The 16,627-nt window shown below is 41.2% G+C and overlaps 1 protein-coding gene across 3 annotated transcripts in view; it reads left to right on the top strand.

Annotated features, from left to right (window-relative positions):
• Positions 1–405: 405 nt before the first annotated feature.
• LOC113891607 (multidrug resistance protein 1-like) overlaps positions 406–16,627 on the top strand; it is a 111,665-nt gene continuing 95,443 nt past the window's right edge. Inside the window, exons 1-3 of one of the 3 annotated variants that reach the window (XR_003510806.1) lie at positions 406–650; positions 1,220–1,293; positions 6,611–6,671. Coding sequence is in view for 2 of the 3 variants with exons in the window: in XM_027539863.1 (XP_027395664.1) it covers positions 1,226–1,293; positions 6,611–6,671 (129 nt within the window). In the remaining variant the exon portion in view is untranslated. The remainder of the gene's footprint in view (positions 651–1,219; positions 1,294–6,610; positions 6,672–16,627) is intronic. The other 2 variants (XM_027539863.1, XM_027539862.1) reach the window with 2 other exon arrangements.

Raw genomic sequence — 16,627 nt, 5'->3', positions numbered from 1 at the left:
TGTTATAAAGACAAAAATATATGACTTAAAAAAAAAAAGTAACAAACGATGTGTAATCTAATGAAAAACAAAATATAAGAGAGCGGAAGGGAATTTTAACTACAGAATGGGCAAAGCCGGATATTGTTTTATTAGAATATATTGGATGTGATATCAAAGAAAATTTCCCTTATCTAATCGAGTCACAAGAAGCGAATTGTACAGTGACATTTATATCTATCTATATATTCATAATTTCGTGGACTTGTACAGACAAGGGCTCTCTAAACGTAAAAGCCCTAGGTGATTCAGCTGATTAGCGTTTCCCTGCTCGCCCTTCTGCTGAGGGGCAACAGAAGCGAGGACATTCCTCCCACATAATTCCAACCTGTTTCGTAATTTCGCGCAATCAGAATTCAATAGAACCGGCCGGGAGCTGTCCCGAGCCTGCGGGTGATTGGCCGAGCGCAGAGCACCGGGCGTGGGCTTTGCGCAAGTTCTCCGCTCCCTGCTCCCAGGGCCACGGGAAGCGGGGGCGCGTACGAGCAGCGGCTCTTCAAGACTCAGTGGAGCCGAGGCCGCTGTTCGCATCCGCCGCGTCTTTCCGCTGGAGTCTGACTCTCTTCTTCAAAGATTCACGCCTTAGTGTACATTCCGAGGGAAAGCCCGAGGTAGGGCGCGGGAAGCTGGGGACTAGACGGAGAAGGTTCGGGGGGAGGATGGGTGGGCTCTCTAATTTCCTGAGTTGGGTCTCCTGGGGCGGAGGGCTTCGGAGGAGAGGGAAGGGGTGATGCCAATTGGCAAGTCCAAGGGGACTAAAAGGGGTGAGACTTATTCTCAGTTGGGGAGCTCTTGAGGCACCTGTCTCTAGGTTTTTTTTTTTTTTTTTTTTTGAGATAGTTATCCGTCCTGGAGTCTGCTGCCCCGAGCCTGCAGAGCCAGCGCTGTGCGGGCAGCCGGCTCTGAGCCCGCGGGCAGATGGATGGCGTGGGGAACCAGGAGGCAGAGCCGCGGTGGAGGCGGGCAAAGTCCGGGCCGGGCCGCCGCCCTGCCCCTCGGCTCGCGTGCGGAGGCTGGATGCCTGGCGCTGAGTAATGTCCCTGCGGCGACCCTCGCGGCCACGAGCCGCTGGAGCATCAGGGCGAGCGCTCCGCCCTTCTGCCCGGCGCGCTGTAGTAAAGTTCAGTTTCATCTTAGCCTTCTGAGGTGATTTGACTGATTGGCTGTGGTTTCTCCTCAGGTCGCGATGGATCTTGAAGACGGCCGCAATGGAAGAGCAGGGGGGAAGAATTTCTTGAAAAGGGACAAAAAAAGGTAGTTTGTTTCACTTTCATACTTTACGTGGCTTGAGAAACTTGGGAGATTTGTTTCCGGCCTCTAACTGAATTAAATGAGCTGCTGATGGTGGTGGTGATGGGTTTTTGTATCTTAAATGCAGGCAGTTGTGGAGGTTCGCTGGCTTGAGTTGAGCCCAGCTTTTGCATGGTGAGCTTCTTCCTCAGCTTTTTGGTCCCACACAGGCCAAGGCTCATTTCCTTTCCTGTGTTTTATAACCTTCTGCTTTACGTGTGATGTTGATCGTCCGCGAGCCTGCTTTGTGGTCCAGTCTGTTCCTTCTGGTAAAACAGTCACTTAAACATTGCATGTTTGTGGCACGCAGCAGATGGGACAGAAGGCCACGACTACTTTTAAATGTTCTTTTTTTCTTTTTAAGGCAATGGGTATCTGACTCTGGTAGAAGTAATTGTAAGACGAGTGTACTATCAAAGAATTATTAGAATGGTGTAAAATTATCCTGTGTATAGAATTGGTTCTGTAATCACATAGGAAAAATAATTATCTTAAGTAAATTTTGATCACAGTGCAGTATCTGTACAGGAAATTTTTAATTTCACTCAGCTCTGTTAGTAATAAATGGTAAACTTAAATTAGTAAAGTTATGAATATTATTAGAAACCAAGCTTTTCAGTGTAAGAGAAAAGAAATACAAGTGTGGACATTAAGTAGACTTTTTAAAAACAATGTTGAATCTGAATATGATTTCATGATTTTTTTTTTAATAGGGCAGTTTCTGTCCTTTGAGAGCACACTCAATGTAAATCTTGGTTTCTCAGTATGGTTCCTTACAAAAAGGAAATCTGCACCCAACAGAGAAAGGGTTAATGTCAGTTGAGGCTGAGCTTGGAGTATCTTGGAGTACCTGAAAACAAGAGGCGGAGGGCGATTATGAAAAAAGGACACAGGAGCTGGCTTGAAGGGGCTTTCACTGGCCCACATCAGAGATAGTTTGAGCATCAAGAATAATGACTGTACTTGATTGTGAGGTGAAGAACTTGATTGTGAAATACTGAGTAAATTAATTTTTAATAAAATTCTGAGAGGGGAAGGAAAACTAAGGGAGAGAGAAGGAGGGAGACAGAGGGAAGGAGAACCTTCTTCACAGAAAAATGTTGAAACCTGCATTGATATAATTGGTTCAGGCAAGGATTTTTAATGGATCCTAAACCACTCAGAGAAAGGTTGAATCTACGAATTAGCCACAATTCTTAATTGGAAAAAGGAAAATGTGATTTTTTTTTTACAGTGAAAAGATAGTGCAGTTAGTCACCGTAACCAAGTGATCATACCTGGCCTGGCTCTTGGAATAGACTGCATTAGTGACATGGCACCACCTAGGAAGTATGTTTGCAAAATCTCATTTAGTGAATCTAACTTATCAAGCTTTCAGACTAATGCTGTCCAATAGAAATATAATGTGAACCACATACGATGTAAACCACATTTGTAATTATTAATTTCCTAATACCAACTTCTAAAAAGTAAAAAGAAACAGGTGAAATTAATGTTGGAAATACATTTTAAGGATCCAAGTATATTCAACCTATTATCATTTCTACATGTAATGAGGATTATTAATGAGATAGTTTGCATTCTCTTTTACAATGCATCCTCAAATCTGTATTTCATACTTACTGCACAATTTGGACAAAGATTGAAACAGACATATCTAAGATGTGGGACATCCTATAAGACACCTGTTTTTGTTTCTGTAAAAAGTCAATATTTGATGGGAGGTAGGTAGGGAGAAGAATTTCTAGATTTAAAAGAGACTAAAGAGACAAATAGAGAAGGAAATGGCAGCCTGCCCACTCCAGTATTTTTGCCTAGGCAATCCCATGGACAGAGGAGCCTGGAGGGCTACACTCCATGGAGTGGCAAAAGAGTCAGACACGACTTAGTGACTAAACAACAACAAAGAAACAAAACCACCACGTATAATACATGGGCCTTAATTACATCAGAGTTCTAAAAAGGAAAAACCTATAGAAAACATTCTTGGAAATTTTGAATGTGGATTGATATCAAAATTGCTGTTAATTTTATTGTATGTGATAATGGTAGGAAAACATGTGAAGTGCCAAGATATTTGCAGCTTATTTTCAAACAGTTTGGCGATTAACAGTTATAAACTTCCTTATGCATTAAAGAAAATATGGTCAAAATGTTCACAGTTGTTGAATCGAGGTGAATTTTTAATGGGTAGTCATTATTAATATTCTTTTTGTTTGAAGGTTTTCATGATAAATTTTCATAAAATAGATTATATCGAGTGGAAGGTAGATACATCCCTTTTTGTTTTTAAGTTTTTAAACTTGGTACCTTAAACAAATACGTATTTTTTGACGCAAACACGTAGGGACATTGAAATAAGTATTAAGGCTCTGTGGAAGGAAAGAAATGTATTTGACAGATTGGTGGTTTCCAGAGGTGGAGGAAAGGGGGACAAAACGGGGGAAGGGGGTCAAAAGGTCCAAAGTGCCGGTTATAGAATAAGTCATGGAGGTGTAATGTACAGCAGTGTGACTCCAGTTAATAACACTGTATTGCATATTGGAAAGTTGCTAAGAGTAAATCTTGAAAGTTCTCATCACAAGGAAGAAAATTCTGTGATTTTTGTATGACGACAGATGTTAACTAGACTCGTGATGATTTCCCAGTATTTACAAATATCAAATCATTCTCTTGTACACCTGAAACTGATACAGTGTATGTCACTTATACCTCAGTTTTTAAATATTTATTTTCAATTGAAGGACAATTGCTTTACAGTATTGTGTTGGTTTCTGCCAGACATAAACATGAATCACCCATAGGTATACATGTGTCCCCTCCCTCTCGAACCTTTTTGAAAAAGGTGTTCAATAAATATTTGTGGGACATTTACTTATTTATTCTTCTGTAAGAGCCCATATTTTGGAAACAATATTTCTTTTAAACTTGCATATACTGTCATTTTATTGTTGATTGCTGTCATGGTCTACAAACTTTTTTTTCAAACTAGAATTTTTTTTTTTTTAGTTAGGTAACTCTTATTAAATTGTGCTCACCATTGTTGGCGGAGAAGGCAATGGCACCCCACTCCAGTACTTTGCCTCGAAAATCCCATGGATGGAGGAGCCTGGTAGGCTGCAGTCCATGTGGTTGCTAAGAGTCGGACATGACTGAGCGACTTCACTTTCACTTTTCTCATGCTTTGGAGAAGGAAATTGCAACCCACTCCAGTGTTCTTGCCTGGAGAACCCCAGGGTCGGGGGAGCCTGGTGGCTGCCGTCTGTGGGGTCGCGCAGAGTTGGACACGGCTGAAGTGACTTAGCAGTAGCAGCACCATTATTGATGTGAATCTGTGTTTTATAAAGCTGTGTATTTTTCCAATTTTATTGAGTTATAATTGACCTACAATACCTTGCAAGTTTAGACTGTATAGCATAATGGTTTGAATTACAAATATTGTGATGAGAAATTTTAGGATCCACCCTCTTAACATCTGATTCTTCTATATCGTACAGCACTGTTAACTGTAGGCATCTTGTGGCACATTGCGTCTCTAGCACTCTTGTCTTATAACTGAAGGTTTGTACCTTTGGACCAGCTTTCTCTCATCCTGTCTTCCCCCTCTAGAAACCACAAATCTTTTTTCTTTTTCTATGAGTTTGTTTTTTAAACTGTATATTCTAATTCAGAGTCATAAAGAAGCATGTGACTTGCTGATAATGTGAATAGGTATAATGCTTGGGTAATAGTACCCTTTGGCATATTTGTATTTGTAAAGATTCTTTATTAAAATGCAATTTGATAAGCAACTTCCTACTTGTCAGCACTGTGTTGGAGCAAATGGGGATAAATGAATCTTCTAAGAGGGGTGACAGTGAGTGTTCCCGGCAGGGCAGTGTCTCAGAAGTCTGACCCTGCACCAGATAGCCTGGTGTCTGGGAGTTAGACTTCTCCGTGGAAAGCTTGGCTTTGTTCTAAATGTGTGACCTTGGACAAGTGAGTTAACTCTTCTCACTGCAGTTCTCTTGTCTGTAAAGGAAGGATAAAAATGTGCCTGCCTTAGAGATTAAGATGAAATGAGGTCTTGTATGGAAAGTGTTTACTTAGCCAGTGTCTGGAACATTATAAATTCTTCAGAGTAGCTGCAGTTTTGGAGAATGAAAAAATAAATAAAAAGCTTAGAGCTAAAACTCAATTCTGTATGGCTAGTTTTCTCCTCTCATCCTGATTCCAGGGGTACTGAAACCGTGCCTGTACTGGGAATAGGGTGGAACCGAATCTGAAGAGTTATGTTTGTGTATTTTGTGTGTTTCTCAGTAGTGGAACGTCGCTCCAGAGCCAAATATGGAGTAGACTCTGGGTTTTTTTGCTTTAGAAGTTTCTTCGACTCTTTGACCTTGCTTAGCATAAAGAACAAAGACACAGATGAATTTACTTTTTGAACTTGAAAAGCTGTGTAAAAAGAATGTACTTCTTCCCTGAGATAGTCTTTCTTTTAGAAATAGGAAAATACAGATGTGGAGGTTGCTCTCATACGCTGGATGGCAGTTAGAGTAGAACACCAGTTAGAGAGTTTTGAATCTGCGCTCGAAATAATTGACCTTTCTCTGCCTGAGGACAGCTTTTTTTTTTTTTTTTTTTTTAGTTTACAAACCCTCTTTTTTGATGGTGCATTTTCTTGGTTGTGTGTATTGCCACAATGGCTCCAGACATCTTTTCAGAATTAGATTTGCTCATGGAGAGTGATTGAATTATGTTTCTTTCTTAGGATAATTTATGCCCTGCATGTTTGCCACTACTCTCCCTGAGGTAAAGGAATAATATCTAGGTAGATGAAGGATAATATCTAGATAGATAGAAGGATAGACTATCTGTTGCTAAAATCCCTGAGATGATAATTAAAGGGATTAATTCTGGGGAGCATGAGTGAGTTCTAAGTAGAAGAAAGACAGGAAGCTCTCTTTTTTTAGTGTTAGTTTTGTAATTCCAAATTTGTGTGTCTCTGTGTATTCATCATAGAAAATTAGGAAATACCAAAGGCACAAGGAAGAAAATAATTGAAATCTTGACAGAAGTCTCAACACCCAGTGATAACCCCCTGTATAGATTTCTAGGTATATGTAAACATACTCAAACTTTATAAATGCGGTCATATTATAAATGTTTTTTATAATGACACTGTTTTTTTAATGACACTGTAGACATGTTTGTTTGTCCTGGTTGTTGCTCAATATAAGCTCTATGTTGATTGGATATAGATTTACATAGTTTTTAAAGTTTTATGTCATTCTGTTGCTAGGTTTTTCAGTAAAAAAGATGAGAAGAAAGAAAAGAGACCAACTGTCAGTACTTTTGCAATGGTGAGTTTGAATGTGTTCACTGTTCTATCTATACACACACACAGCTGATTCACTTTGCACAGCAGATACTAGCAAAAGGTTGTAAACCAGTCTCACTCCAGTGAAATCAAAGCGAAACAAAAGGAAAAGGGCTGTGCTTCTCTTGATCTAAAAAAGAGGTATTTGATCTGGTATAATATTTTCTTGGGGAGTATGTTAGTGAAGAGGTAAAATGAACTCATTTAATTCAGCTTGTTTTCAGGGAATGATGAGCATTGGACACACACTTGCTGTGTGCAGTGAGCCTCCAGAGTCCCCTGTCCTGGCCTGGGTTTCAGTATTCTCCTAACCAGTTATGTCACCAGTGATATGTCAACTACACAAGCACTCTCCCATTGCTGGTCTCAGTCCTAGACAGAGGAAACCAGCCTCACGGAGTGTGGTTCAAACAAAACCTGGGGTACCCTGTCGCCAAGGGCTCTAATCCTGGCAGGTTTGAGGTCAAAGTCCCGGGCACTCATAATAGAAGTTAGCAATGGGTTGTTAATTACTATGGCTTAGTACCTGTCACTGTGCTTCTGTGCTGAATAACTGAAAATCTGGAATTTGAAAACCTTATTATACTTCTTTGTCTTATTTTCTGGTTTCATGGTGGCCACTTTGAAGCTTTTCTTTAATCAGATGTGGAATAAGACAGGCTGGTTGATGAGCCCTCTTTACCTGTATCCGTTTTTGTTTTTTTCCCTGAGAATGCAGATTTAGGGGAACTTGCAGTTAGAACCTGGAAGACTTACTGAACCAATTAAGTCTTGTAGTACACCCCACTCCAGTACTCTTGCCTGGAAAACCCCATGGACAGAGGAGCCTGGTGGGCTGCAGTCCATGGGGTCGCTAAGAGTCTGACACGACTGAGCGACTTCACTTTCACTTTTCACTTTCATGCATTGGAGAAGGAAATGGCAACCCACTCCAGTGTTTCTGCCTGGAGAATTCCAGGGACAAGGGAGCCTGGTGGGCTGCCGTCTATGGGGTCACACAGAGTCGGACACGACTGAAGTGACTTAGCAGCAGCAGCAGTACACACTTTGTAATTCAGACAGAACGCACCAGACACTTGTAAAATTTGTGTATGTGTGTGGGGCAGGCTATCTTAGAAAATGAATATTTGTAAAAGTGAATATTAAGTATGGTTACAAGCATAAAAAAGAGCTGCCTTTTACACTCCAGTGATCTTATATGCACATCTTCTTGCACTCCAGTTGTTCTTGATAAAATTCCACCTTTGAGTCTGTCTTTACTCTCTTTGGAATTTTGGGGAAATGAGACTGTGTACTTGGGTTATTCTCAGAAATAACCAAGTGACAGTTTTTGTTTTACATTTCATTTTATATTCTTATATTAAAAGAACCTTTGGTGTTAAAATAGGGTTTATTCCCAAGATTTAATTTCCAATTCTGTCATTTTGAGACTAGAATATTTCTCTTTTGTAATTTCAGTTTTTATAAGTAAGTTAAATTTTAAAAATTAGTCTTATGTTTTTAGAAAATTTATCAGACCTAATATATAGAGGTAAGACTATTAAACCAATTCAGGCCACCAAAGAATAAAAATCTGGAGTTTGAAGTCCAGGTGATAATTAAAACACAAACACAGCTTTTTATGCCAAGTGTTGCAATAAATACTTTCTATGTGAATGCATTAATCTTTACAACTTCCTTGGAGATAGATACTGTTACTGTTTTAATTTTGTAGATGAAGAAAGGGAGGTGAGACTTACTAACTTGCCCAGGAATAGTCGTCAGGGCCAAGGTTCAGACCTGAGAAATTCACACTAAATCATAGTGCTCAGGTTGGCATATGAAGGAAGGAATATATTCTTAGCTTTTTGATGGAAAGCTATACTGAATGTTTATGTGGCTTTTCCTCATGCCTTTCTCTTAAAGGAGTTGACACAGAAAACTGAACTTGTGTATAAAATCTATATAGACAGGGACATATTCAGAATGTTTGACAGTAAAATGCTGATGCTCTTAGTGAGAGAGTCAATTCCTAGGCAGGTTGATAAGAAATCCGGGGGTCCCCAAGGAGAGAGGGGTCTGGAATTCTCAAGGAGGAGGAGAGGACAAACTTTTTTTGTCTACATTCCTTAGTCTTAGTCAATTGCACAACTCAGTTTAAACTCTGTACTAGGGATTATACAACAACAGTGTATCCTGCTTGAGGACAGTTTCTCCTTCCTGAAAACCTTCTGGCTAATCCTGTTATCTTAAAATGTGAATTATGAGAGTAGGTCTAGTAAGATCTTTACAACCTCCAGACGTTCTTTTGATCCATTGTAATAACTAATTAAAAGGTATATAACTCCATTGCTAACACTAATGAGGGGGCACTCCATCCCCCTTCTGATGTCGATGTCAGAAGCTTTCTCTGTTCCTTTTATACTTTAATAGAACTGTATTATACAAAAGCTCTGAGCAATCAAGCCTCGTCTCTGGCCCCGAATTGAATTCTTCTCCCCTAGAGGCCGAGAATCCCGGTGTCTTTCGTGGTTCAGCAACAACCTTTCATTAGCATTGCTGATTAATAAAAATTTCCAGCTAAGATGAAAACTCGTGTGTGTTGGGAGTTTCCAAGAGTCCCGGGTTCGATGATTCACTTGGGGGACTCACAGGACTCAGCGTATTGCCATACTCATGGCTAAGATTTAGTACAGAAAGAGGACAGAAAGCAAGATCAGCAGTGGGCAAAGGAGGCGGGAAAGGTCCAAGAGAAGCGCCACGCGTCCTGTCTAGTGGAGCCGACTTGATTCCTCCAGCAGTGAGTTGTGCCGACTCACTGTGTGAGATGCTGTTGGGGAAGCTCAGTAGGGACTCAGTGCCCCAGGGTTTCTGGGAGCTGATGATGTAGGCACAGCATGTACCAAAATTCCAGACTGACAGAAGGAAGGCAGACACTCACATAAAGCATGTTGTTTGTACAAATCGTTCGGCCACTTCTATCAGTTAGGGTGATGGTTACTCTTCCCAAAAGCCAAATTCTAGATGCCAGCCGAGGGCTAGCCTTGAATGCAGGCTCAGGCTTGCAATGTTAACTGCTTTCTGTATACCAGCCCTGTTAACTTTTTTCTAGTAGAAGACTTCTTTCTAGCAGTCTTGAGAAAATGATGACAAAGAGGTAAGAAATAGATTCAAATTTTTTCTACTGGCCTCTATTTTCTATCAGGCTTTGTTGCAACATTTTGTTGTTGTTTAGTCACTCAGTCCCTCCCGACTCTTTTGCAACCCCATGGACTATAGCCCGCCAGGTTCCTCTGTCCGTGGGATTCTCCAGGCAAGAATACTGGAGTGGGTTGCCTTGCTTACATTAGAGCCAGAGCCTTTAACAGCTTTAATCATTTATGATAGTATGTGATTGGTTAAATTTTTATTTGCTTGGAATTGAAAGGTTCTTTGATGCAGTTACCTTGTGGCCACATGGTCATTCCTCATTGGAGACTTTACCATCTGGCTCGGTGTCTCCCTCTCCGCCCCTGGTGCTCCTACTATCTTGGGTGACTTTTATGGTGTTATAAGGATAACCACTCTTTCCCTCCCCTTTATTCCAGCCACCCATGCACACACTTAGATCCTAGATTTGTTATTTGAAACTGTTCTACATCCAAAGTGCTGTTAGGAAGCAGTTAGATAGAACTAGCCAGCTATCTCCTCTGTCTTCAATCTGCTCACTGTTTCCCTTGGATCCTGAGTCCCCTGACCTGTCAATTTCCCATCAGCCCCTTCTTGTTTCCCTTCTCTTATCACCTTAGAGCAACGATCATCACTTTGTTATGCTCCTGCCTAAGCTGCAGACTTCCTTTCACCTGTCACCTGTCAAGCCCAGCTTGACAGTCAGATGGACCATCTGTTTTCTTGGTGCCTGAACCCCTGCATCTGATGGGTGCTGGAGAAAAGCCTCATGGCAGCATGTATCCCACACAGAAATGCTACTCTTCCTCTTCTCGCTGAGTATGTTAAGCCCTTTACGAATTTCCCATGTCTCCCCACAAGCCCCAGCTCTTCGTGAATGACCCCCCCCCCTTTTTTTTTAATTTCACAAACCAAATGGAAGTCCCATGACAGAAGTTCCTCAGCTCTTCTCTCAGTCTACAAACACACCAGTACCCAGGTCAATTGCTTCCTCCTTCCCTCCTGTTTTAACAGAGGAAGCATTTGGTTCTTTAATCACCCTCTTGTACACTGTGCTTTGGCTCCTGTATCCTCTACTTTCTCAAGGACCTTACATTATTATCATTATCCTTTCTCTTCTGTATCCTCCATCTCTCCCTCTCAACTGGGTCTTTCTGATTGGTATTTACATGTCACCTATCTTATTCACTAATGCCTTCCTTCATTTCACTAAGCCTCCTATAGCTTGCTTCACAAATAGGAGGTGACTTTGCTTTCTGTCTGTATCACTTCTTACATTCTAATTTGGCTCTGTCTCCACCACTCACCGAATTCAGTGGACAGTCTCTGCTGACTTTTAAGTGGCACTTGACGCTGTTCGCCATATTCATTCCTCCTGTTTGCTTCTGCAATGCCAGAGTCTGCTCATTTTCCTCCCGGTTCTTTGGTTCTTTTCTTGTGTCACCTTTGCCTGTGAACTTAGAGCTCCTCCACCCCCAATCCTTGGAGTCAGTGGTATTGTTGGCCTTTCTCTAGTTTCACATGGCCATTTCTAAATCATTTTCATGCAGAACTCCTTTCGTATTTGTTTCATTCTGCACAGTTATAATAGCGTCTATCCATTGGCAGCGATATACCTTCTAATTTCTAGTCACTTCTGCTTCTCCACTGAGAACCTTGGCATTTGATTGCTTCTCCTTTGTTCATCTGTGGGCTCCACATTCTTTTATTTTTGTCACCTTATTAAAGTCTACTAGGTGCCACATTCTTTGACCTCTTCAGTTCCAACAGCCTTCATCCCTACCTTCCTTTAGTAAATTGCACTATGAACAAAGACCTTTGGTTTATCATCTAGGTGGACTCCCATCTCCGCTGCTGTAAACTCAGATGAACCTCTTCCCCCTGCTTCCCCCAACTACTTCTGATCCTTCTTGCTTGGCCATTCTTCCTTAGTATCCTTTTTTTTTTTGTTTTGTTTTTTGAGTATTTATTTTCTATTGCTGTTAGCAATAGTGGCTTAAAACAACACAAATGTATTATCGTATAGTTCTGTGGCCCCAAGTCTCACTGGGCTAAAGTCAAGGTGCCATCAGGGCTGGATTCTCCTCGTGGCTCCAAGAGGGAATGTTTCCCTCCTTTTTCAGCTTCTTCAGGCTTCCTGCCTTCTTGGACTCCTGGCCCCTTCCTTACTTCCCTCATCATTTCTCCAACTACTGACTCTGATCCCCGTGGCTCCCTCTTATAAGGCTCCTTATGATGACATTGAGCCCACTGGGATAATCCAGGATAATTTCCCCATCTCAATATCCTTAATGTCTTCAAAGTCCTTTTTATCACATAAGGAAGCATATTCTCAGGTTCCTGCGATTAGGATGTGGTCAAGCCTGGGAGGTGGGGCATTGTTCTGCCTCCCACTCCTGCTCTGGACTTGGTTCTGTCAACCACTCTCTACCTCCTCGTCCCCCTCCTCCACGTTAGCTCCTCTACAAATTATCTTACCTATAGTAGTCACATCAAGTCACCTCAGTTCCTGCCTGAAAACCCTCTAAGGAAGGCCTTTCTTTTACACTCAGATGGGAGGTTTAGCATAACAACAAACTCCCTCCTCTGGCCATCAAAGGCCATCTATAGCCTGACCTCTGTCTCATCTCTAATTTCATTTCAGACAGGTCTCCTTCACCTTCTTCTGGCCACAGTGGTCGTCATGTCTGGTCCTTGAAACACACAGGGCTTGTATTCACCCCAGGATCTTTGCGTTTGTTCTTTCTGCCTGGGATTCTGCCTTAGGGCAGAGGGGTTTGGTGTGTTTTCTTCATTGCTGTGCTCCAGGATCCTAGAACAGTGCCTGGAACTTTAATAGGGACTTGCATACTGAATGAATGTTGAATATTGTGAATGATTGTTAAATGTCTATTTTCTCTTTATTTGCATGTTAGTAAAATATAAGCTTTATGAGGAGTGATAGCCTTTCTTAGTCATTGTAGCTACTAACTAGAACCATGCTTGATCCTTTAGTTCAGTTCAGTCGCTCAGTCGTGTCTGACTCTTTGCGACCCCATGAATCACATAGCACGCCAGGCCTCCCTGTCCATCACCAACTCCCAGAGTTCACTCAAACTGATGTCCATCAAGTTGGTGATGCCATCCAGCCATCTCATCCTCTGTCGTCCCCTTCTCCTCCTGCCCCCAATCCCTCCCAGCATCAGAGTCTTTTCCAGTGAGTCAGCTCTTCGTATGAGGTGGCCAAAATATTGGAGTTTCAGCTTTAGCATCAGTCCTTCCAAAGAACACCCAGGACTGATCTCCTTCAGAATGGACTTGTTGGTTCTCCTTGCAGTCCAAGGGACTCTCAAGAGTCTTCTCCAACACCACAGTTCAAAAGCATCAATTCTTCGGCACTCAGCTTTCTTCACAGTCCAATTCTTACATCCATACGTGACCACTGGAAAAACCATAGCCTTGACTAGATGGACCTTTGTTGGCAAAGTAATGTCTCTGCTTTTGAATATGCTATCTAGGTTGGTCATAACTTTCCTTCCAAGGAGTAAGCGTCTTTTAATTTCATGGCTGAAGTCACCATCTGCAGTGATTTTGGAGCCCCCAAAAATAGTCAGCCACTGTTTCCATTGTTTCCTCATCTATTTGCCATGAAGTGATGGGATCAGATGCCATGATCTTCGTTTTCTGAATGTTGAACTTTAAGCCAACCTTTTGGAACTCTCCTCTTTCACTTTCATCAAGAGGCTTTTGAGTTCCTCATTACTTTCTGCCATAAGGGTGGTGTCATCTGCATATCTGAGGTTATTGATATTTCTCCCAGCAGTCTTGATTCCACCTTGTGCTTCTTCCAGCCCAGTGTTTCTCATGATGTACTCTGCATATAAGTTAAATAAGCAGGGTGACAATATACAGTCTTGACGTACTCCTTACTAGGTGCTTAATAAATATGTTTCAAATGTTGAATGAATGCATGCATAAATGAATGAAATCATTGACTTTGGCCTCCAGCCAGGTACCATGGTAAGATCATGTGCGCCATCTTGCCTGCTGGATATTACCTAAGCCTCTCCCCTGCCAGCACCTTCTGCTTTGCCCTGGGAAGTCTACCCCTTGACTTTCAGTCCTGATCACCCTGTCTCCTGTATGGTTCTGGTTCATCCCCTCTCTCTTCCCTGTAAGTATCTGACCAAACAGTTTTCATTTCCTTGTATTTAAAGGGCTGTAATTGTAAATAAACTTCTGTATTACATTTCCCTGGAGAAGGAAATGGCAACCCACTCCAGTATTCTTGCCTGGAGAATCCCATGGACGGAGGAGCCTGGTAGGCTACAGTCCACAGGGTTGCTAAGAGTCGGACACGACTGAGCTTCACTTTCACTTTCTTACATTTCACCCTATGTATTACATGTTTTTTGTCTACTTGATCCCTTACCGTAAGCTCCTGAAGAATCTTATTTTATGTTTCTAAAACTGATGACAGTACCTGCTTATATTGCATATTAGTATTATATCGTATGGCTAATAAAGGTTTCTATTATGAAGTACCGTTTTTAGCCTCATAACAGCTTTGTGAAACTTTCTGTATATGAATATTTTCCTCATTTTTAAGTGTAGAAACTGAAGGTGAAGGTTATTAAGAGATTTTTTTCCCTCCAAAGTCTCCTTTTGAGTAGATGACAGAGGTGGGATGTTGCCCTGAGGCTTTTGTCCTATTCAGCGGTGTTACTACTGCCCTCAAATTGAAAGGTTGTTGCTGAGCCGTGAAAGATGCCGGAATTCAATCCGGGGCCAATGACGAGGCTTAATCACTCAGAGCTTTTGTGTAATAAAGTTTTATTAAGGAATAAATGAGATAGAAAGCTTCTGACATAGGCATCAGAAGGGGGCAGAAAGAGTGCCCCCCTGCTAGTCTTTAGCCAGATGTTATATTGCTACTAGCAGTCTGCTAATTAGAGAAAGGAAATGTCTCAAAACTCAGAGACTGGCACCAGGCCCCTCACCTACAATGTGCATTTTGAGATAACACTGGCACAAGGTGAGTTGTCCAGGGCCATAAAAAGATTGACATGAATCTTGAAGAAAGACAGGTTTCCAAGCAAATACAGTCTCATTAACACAGCTTAAGAGAACATTTGCATGAGTCTGTCAAGTCCTTCTGAGGCTTAGGCAGAACAGACTGGAAGATGGAGTCTAGGGTAAATGCATAGGCCATTAACATAGCTTAAGACAAACAGTTCCTTAAGAAAAACCGCATTGGTTAGCTCAAGGTTTGAGAAAAGTTAAGCTTAGGTGGAACCAGGTGTCATCAGGGCAACACCAAATTTTAAGAGAAACCTCTTTTTAAATTTGTATAGAGAAAGGGGAAAAATCTAACACTTGTTTGTTTCCTCCTGCTGCTTGAGAGAGAGAGAAAAAATGTCCGACACTTGCAGCCTGATTCTTCCATTTGGAGACCCCTGGCCTTCCTGCCTGTTACCCTCTCAAAATCTTCTTACCACATCCCTCCAGAAATCAGTCTTGCCTCACGTCACAAATAACTATGAGGTTTTGTACTTTTTCAAATTTGTCCTCATTCTCAGACACTTGTTTGTATCTGTGCTCACTTTTAGCTCATTCCTTCTAGCCTGAGATGAAGAGACATACCTTTCCCTATTGGAGAACCTTTTCTCCTTTTAAAAAGTTTTATTTTGATTTTTCAACCACATAGAAGGGTGGAATAAAAAATATAACCTATATACTCATATAACCATTGTCTATAATTAGTAGTTTTTAACATTTTTTTACATACATTTCACCTGGAATTATAGATTTCATGATATTTTCTAAGTACTTCCGTTTCTGTCTCTTAATTTTCCTACCAAACATTTTCCTCTAAAACATAATACAGTGATTATATTTAACAAAGTGAATGTTAATTCCTCAGTATTATCTAGTAGTTTGTATTTGAACTTTCACAATTAGCTCCCGTAAGTGTGTCTAACAGTTGATTTGTTCTGTTTTCTTCTCTTTTTAAATAACATTGACCTGTTGAAAATATGGTACCAATTTTCCTATAGAATGCTTCACCCTCTGGACAATTTCTATTACTTTGTTCTGGTATCATTTAACTTATTATTCCACATCTTGCGTTTCTTATATGCTAAAAAAAGTAAAAGTCTTTCAGTTATCTCCAACTCTGTTGTAACTGATAGACTGTAGCCCACCAGGCTCTTCTATCCATGGGATTTCGCAGGCAAGAATACTGGAGTGGGTTGCCATTTCCTTCCCCAAAGGATCTTCCCGACTCAGGGATCGAACCCGTCTCCTGAAGCGTAGCCAGATTCTTTACCATCTGAGCCACCAGAGAAGCCCTATATACTGAGAGTTAAGTCTAAAGATTTTAATACATTCCTGCTAAATATTTTTGGTAAGAAAATTGCATAGGGAATGCTGTGTCATGTGTCATCACACCTGGAAACATCACATGTCAGTGTATTTTACTTTTCTGTGGTACCGAGTTTGATCGCTTGATAAAAGTGATGGCAGATTGGATTCCTCCATTGTGGAAGGAGCTCTATCCTCTTGCAGATATGAGGGGTCTTGGGGCATCAGGGAATATCTTGTGTCTCCTAATAATTACTGTGTCTTGCCTGCTGATGATCCCTCACTCCAGGTTCTCAAAATAGTGATTTCTCTTATTTTCTAGGACATTGTTGCACCTCAGTTTCCCTCCTGTATTTTCACCAATGCTCTCTTTGACTCATTTACCTACAAACATGTAGAAGATTTCTTTAAATAGTTATCCCTTGGCATTACAACCATCTCTAGTAACCA

This window comes from Bos indicus x Bos taurus, chromosome 4, assembly GCF_003369695.1.
Source record: "Bos indicus x Bos taurus breed Angus x Brahman F1 hybrid chromosome 4, Bos_hybrid_MaternalHap_v2.0, whole genome shotgun sequence".
Lineage (NCBI taxonomy): Eukaryota > Metazoa > Chordata > Mammalia > Artiodactyla > Bovidae > Bos > Bos indicus x Bos taurus.
The sequence above is the reverse complement of the archived record's forward strand: the minus strand, read 5'-3'. Positions and strand labels throughout refer to the sequence as shown.